Source organism: Lolium rigidum, chromosome 3 (assembly GCF_022539505.1).
Source record: "Lolium rigidum isolate FL_2022 chromosome 3, APGP_CSIRO_Lrig_0.1, whole genome shotgun sequence".
Lineage (NCBI taxonomy): Eukaryota > Viridiplantae > Streptophyta > Magnoliopsida > Poales > Poaceae > Lolium > Lolium rigidum.
The window spans coordinates 175,042,498-175,048,497 of record NC_061510.1 but is presented as its reverse complement, the minus strand read 5'-3'; the positions used below and the strand labels follow the sequence as shown (position 1 = coordinate 175,048,497).

Below are 6,000 nucleotides of genomic sequence, written 5' to 3'. Positions count from 1 at the left end.
GACTACTAGAAAAGCTATTAAAGCTTTAAATTAAAGCATATGTGATGTTTTATATTTAATATGAACACGTCAAAATTAACCCTTAAGCATCACAATAATATTATAAACAATCAAAAGTAGCTAATTCGTGTCAAATCAATCTACACTTCTATCGATGCGATAATGATGAGAACTATATGCCTCCAGGGCATGTTAGTTCCACATCAGCCGGCAATGTGGGCAATGATTTGGGAGAGGATCATGTTAGCATGAATAGCACTCGTGACAACATAGCCAACGCCTTGTTCGCATCAAGGGGAGGTGGCTAGGCGTTGAGAACACTTCTAGCTCTTTTGGGTCCATATGGATAAGTCTTGTAATATATATCTAGATCTTTACAAACTTGTTGCTCTTTTGGGTTCATATGGACAAGTCTTGTATATTTAATATGAACAAGTCTTCTAACATAATTAAATCGACGTAATTCAATCCTTAAGCGTGGCAATTATGTTAAAAACACTCAGAATTAGCTAATTCGTCTCAAATCGGCATTTATAGAAGTTCACCAGCATTCAGGGGCATTTCAGACATTTCATCCTTCTTACCAGCAACAGCAGCCATCCACAGCACTCCTACCAAACATCAAATCTCAGCTTCTCACAGCTGCTTCCTACAGCTGCTTTTCCACAGCTCAACAGCTACAGCTGCTTTTCAAAAGCTGCAGCCCAAACAAACAGGGCCTAAGTGATTTACATGATCTCATGGTCATAAGGATTAGGTAACTATGTAACGAAAGCTTATAGCAAATAACTTAATGACGAGATCTTATGCTACGCTTAATTGGGTGTGTCCATTATATCATTCATACAATGACATAACCTTGTTATTAATAACATCCAATGTTCATGATTATGAAACTAATCATCCATTAATCAACAAGCTAGTTTAAGAGGCATACTAGGGACTTCTTGTTTGTCTACATATCACACATGTACTAATGTTTCGGTTAATACAATTATAGCATGACATATAAACATTTATCATAAACTTAAAGATATAAATAATAACCACTTTATTATTGCCTCTAGGGCATATCTCCTTCAGTATGTTCACATAAAATTAATTAAAAAATGTTGTATTCCAGCTGTAAAAATATTAGCAGTTCAATTAATTTTGGTTTGGTACTCTATTTTCCAGTTAGCTGAAGCATGCTACATGGAACGGGTAGATCTTTCTGCTCATGGGTTTTATATCACCCCTGATATTGGGTTTGATTGGATTGCTGGCAAGGGAAGTCCATTTAATTACTTCACCTATGGAGCCGCATTTGCAGAAGTTGAGATTGACACCCTAACGGGGGATTTCCACACAAAGACAGCTGATATAGTCATGGATCTTGGCTATTCAATTAATCCAGCAATTGATATTGGCCAGGTATGTTTACAGGATATGACAGAATAGGAATCTGGAGTAGTAGTGATATCCTTCTTCCATATATTTTCTTTTGTTGTTCTTTAACTTGCATGGCTTACTTCAGATTGAAGGAGCTTTCATCCAAGGTCTGGGTTGGGCTGCCATGGAAGAGCTAAAGTGGGGGGATGACAACCACAAGTGGATCCGCCCTGGACACCTTTTCACTTGTGGTCCTGGCTCTTACAAAATACCCTCTGTAAATGATATACCTCTCAATTTCAAGGTTTCACTGTTGAAGGTAAGTTCCCCCTTTTTCCATTTCTATATAGACCTGGTCGAAGAAGTTGGATTCTCATTGAAAAAAGGAAGTTTGATTCAAATATTACTACAATGGAGAAAGTGCTGTTTTTTTACTGCAACTATAGAAGTGAGACGCTACAAATCAGGGGTGCTTCCTGCATTAGTTCAAATTACGTGATTTGTTTTTTACACATATGGTAACATGCTCACCAGATGTCGCAGTAATAAGCTCACTAAAACTACCGTGAAAATCATTTTAATATGAAAGCAGACATCTGACCCATTTTATCCATCCATTTTTTAATCCTGTTAATGGTCAATCAGCTGTCGTATATTGATCGTAGCAGTTAACTGCTGCTATTCTGCCTTGTGTTACCTTTCTGTGTTTCATTTCATTGAAAAGATAGAAGTTGTTTCACAAGCCTCCTAGGAGGTAATACAGGGGTTTATTACAGCCAAAAATTAGTGCACATCCCAGGTTGTTGGTAGCACGTCTCTCAGTCCCTTAGCACCAGCTAGAGCCCAGGCCGCCGCTTCGTCTTTGATGGTAGCACAAAGGCTGCGGATGGAGGGCTGCTGTCCATGAAAAAAGCAGCTGTTACGGTGTTTCCAGATCATCCAGGGCACCATCAGGGCTATGGTTGCAAGCCCTTTGCGCATAGGTTTGGGGGTGTGTTGCCTAGCCACGGTCCACCATGCGTTTAGGGATGCATCGTCCAGCGGCGGCCTGCAGGACATGCGAAGCCAGGATAGTATCTCATGCCAAATCTGCCGCGAGAAAGGGCAACCTATGAAGAGGTGGTGGATGGTCTCTGCCTCTTGGTCGCAGAGCAGGCATTTGGCATGGTGCTGCAGGCCTCGCCTGGCGAGTCAATCAGCGGTCCAGCATCGGTCGATGTTGGCGAGCCAATGGAAGAATTTGACTCGGTTAGGCGCCCAACTCTTCCATATGAGCTTCCATGAAGCGCAGTTGGTGGAGCCCTGGAACGATGCGAGATAGGCCGATTTGGCGTTGTACTTGCCGCTGCTGTGCCACTTCCAGACCAGGGCATCGTTGTCAGTGGTCAGCTGCGTGTGCTCGACGAGCTGCCATAGGCGCAGGTATTGGCCGAGCTCGTTGATGCCGATGATGCCATGTATATCTTGTGCCCAATGGTTCGCAGCCAGGCTGTCGGCCACAGTCCTCGTCTTGCGTCGGCGCTTGGGGATGCAGGCGTAGAGGTCAGGTGCGATCTCGCGGACTGCATGGCCTCGTATCCAGCGATCCTCCCAGAATTTTGCGGTCTGGCCATTGCCGATCGTCATGCTTGTCGAGGCGAAGAAGAAGTCCGTCTCCTCGGTGGTGAATTGTAGGTCCAGACCAGACCAGGCTCGGTTGGTGTCAGTGCGGCTGAGCCATTGCCAGCGCGTGCGGCTGAGCCATTACCAGCGCGTGCGGAGGGCCAGGCTTGTCCTATGCAGGTCTTGGATTCCAAGTCCGCCGTGGGAGATGGGCCGGCAAACACACCGCCAATTGACGTGGCAACTGCCTCCATTTGCCGCGCTCCGCCCTTCCCAAAGGAAGCCTCTCTCGATCTTCTCCATGAGCTTGATCGTCTTCTTCACGGGCGCCAGCACCAACACTTGGTGGATAGGGATTGCGCCAAGGACCGATTTCACCAGGGCAAGCCTTCCCGGTTTTTGCATTAGCCTTGATTTCCATGCGAGCAGCTTGTTTGCCATGCTGTCGACAATGGGCTGCAATTGCGCTGCCGTCGGCCGTCTGATGGTCAGCGGGATCCCAAGGCAGGAGAAGGGGAATTGCACTATGGGGCAGCCCAAAAGCTGTGTCACGGGTGCAGCCGCCTCCTCGTCGCACTGTATTAGTGTGGCAGAGCTTTTGTTGTAGTTGACGCGCAGGCCAGAGGCGTGGCCAAACAGCGAAAGAATCTCCTTGATAGCCATGGCGTCGTTCGCGGATGGGTGACAGAAGATTATCACGTCATCCGCGTACAGCGATATGGAAGGGAGCGTGCGTCTAGGGTGCAGCTGCTGTAAGACCACCATGTCCATTGCTCGTTTGATGAGCCGTCCGAGGACGTCTACTGCGAGCACAAAGAGCTGAGGGGATAGGGGATAGCCTTGGCGCAGCCCACGGCGGTGCCAGATCGGTGGTCCAGGCTCCCCATTGAGCAGGACTCTTGTGCTTGCGGAGGCGAGTAGGATAGCGACCCAATCCAGGAATCTGTCTCCAAAACCGAACTGCCGTCTCACCTCGAACAGGAATGGCCAGGATAAGGAATCGAAGGCCCGTGCCAGGTCCAGTTTGAGCAGTATACGCGGGGCTCCAAGCTGGTGTAGGAGGCGTGCTGATTGGCGAACGAGGATGAAGTTGTCGTGGACGCTTCTGCCGGTTATGAAGGCGTTTTGCACCGGGCTGACAAGGTCGTTGAGCCGTGGTCCGAGGCGCAGCGACAGGATTTTGGCGAAGACTTTGGCCACCAGGTGGATCAGGCTTATGGGCCTGTAATCACCGAGGCAGTGTGCATCGGCGTGCTTAGGTAGCAGGGTTAGGAGGGCCTGGTTTAATTTGCAAAACCCCCTGCCACGTAGCTCGTATAACTGCTGAAAGACTCTGACAAAGTCCTGCTTCACAATGTTCCAGCAGGCGCGGAGGAATTCCGCGGTCAAGCCGCCAGGTCCTGGGGCTTTTCTGGCTGGGAGCCGCTTGATCGCGTCCATGGCATCCAGGTCGATGGGCTCAATGAGATTGCCCAGGTCCAGAGTGTGCGTACGGTCCACATTGGTGCCCAGCAGTGCGTCAAAGTGGTTGAATGCAGCTTCAGCCATGTCTCTGTGATCGGTCAGCGTGTTTCCATCGACAGTCAGGCCCTGGATGTTGTTCTTCTGGTGCCGGTAGCTGCATTGCCGGTGGAAAAAGAGGTGTTTGCGTCACTGTCTTTGAGCACCGCAATGCGCGCGCGTTGGCGAGCGATTGTCCGTTCCAGGGAAGCAAGCCCCATATAGGAGGCTTTGATCTGCTTGCGTAGCCAGCTCTCGTCCGTGGTTAGGATGCGATCTTCCTGGGCCTTGTCGAAGCGGAGCAGCAGCTCGCGGGAGAGCATAACTAATTTATAATCGAACTCAAATCTGAAAAGAATTGATGTCTTTCATGAAAAAGGAAGCCATTGATATCTGACAGGATGGTTTTCTACCACTCTAGCAACCATAGACATATGGAAGAAATAATGTGAAGTGTAGATGTAGGTATCCACAGTTTGCTTGATCTTTATAGTGGGAACTGGACAGTACTTCCCACATACATTATTGCACAGGATCAAGAAAGTGGGAAACGCGGAATCTTGCATACGTAACAAAAGAATATCATTTGCATATCAACTTGCTAGCTATCTTTCACAATGTGCTTCTGAATTGCGTTGTTTTCAAACCGTCCATCTCTTTTCATTTACTTGGTGTCTCTTGATTAACCCCACACGTTATTCTCTTCACTGCAGGGCGTCCCAAATCCAAGGGCCATCCATTCATCCAAGGCTGTAGGAGAGCCGCCGTTCTTCCTTGCCTCCGCCATCTTGTTTGCGATAAAAGATGCGGTCGTCGCAGCCAGGGCCGAGGAGGGTCATCTTGACTGGTTCCCCCTCGACAACCCGGCAACACCTGAAAGAATACGGATGGCCTGTGTTGACTCCATTACGAAGAAATTTGCTAGCGTATATTACCGTCCCAAGCTTAGTGTATAGTGGTTACTGCCACGGTAGGGGATACACAGAATGTAAAATGACTACGTGTTATGTGTTGTACAGCCCGGTGCCACTGTGTGCAAAATAAAAGTATAGGTAATGCATCAATTTAGGAAATAGAAATAAGAATACCACATACTTTCGTTACCTGGACAGTAACACCAGCAAAAACAGTATATACAGTTCAAACTTATGAGGATTGTGGCTATAATTTGTTACCTGGACAGTAAGTTGAATTTCTACATGTGTTTGTACTGGGAAAATGATCACTCGTTTTCAATTCAGCTGGGCCATAATTGATTTTTCGGCGGACTAAGGATACTTGGACTTACAGATTTCTTTGACAATTGTAGTTATGAAACCTTTTCACTGTTGTGGATTGAAGATTTCTTCAGGCAGCTTGGATATGAGATGGATAATGTTGCATGTATATTGGCGGGGAAGGACCATCTAAATGCATTGCAGTACATTGAGTGTGTGACAGTGATTCTGTGGATATGATTGAAGCCACAAAGGAGGAGAAAACACTGGCTCTGCTAGTTGATCACAATTTTTTTTGACCTAACCATGC

At 47.1% G+C, this 6,000-nt stretch overlaps 1 protein-coding gene across 1 annotated transcript; it reads left to right on the top strand.

Moving 5' to 3' along the window:
- Positions 1-1,180: 1,180 nt before the first annotated feature.
- On the top strand, positions 1,181-5,669 carry LOC124698678 (xanthine dehydrogenase-like). Its single transcript, XM_047231146.1, has 3 exons — positions 1,181-1,413; positions 1,517-1,690; positions 5,187-5,669. Exons 1-3 carry the CDS (start codon positions 1,195-1,197, stop codon positions 5,427-5,429), a joined length of 636 nt encoding a protein of 211 aa, XP_047087102.1. The 5' UTR covers positions 1,181-1,194; the 3' UTR covers positions 5,430-5,669.
- The last annotated feature ends 331 nt before the right edge of the window (positions 5,670-6,000 follow it).

Bases quoted from the DNA above. Each gene is read 5' to 3' on its own strand.
- LOC124698678 (XM_047231146.1), top strand. From the start codon at position 1,195: ATGGAACGGGTAGATCTTTCTGCTCATGGGTTTTATATCACCCCTGAT. The intron at 1,414-1,516 runs GTATGTTTACAG...GGCTTACTTCAG, and splicing joins CAGCAATTGATATTGGCCAG to ATTGAAGGAGCTTTCATCCA. The intron at 1,691-5,186 runs GTAAGTTCCCCC...TCTTCACTGCAG, and splicing joins TCAAGGTTTCACTGTTGAAG to GGCGTCCCAAATCCAAGGGC.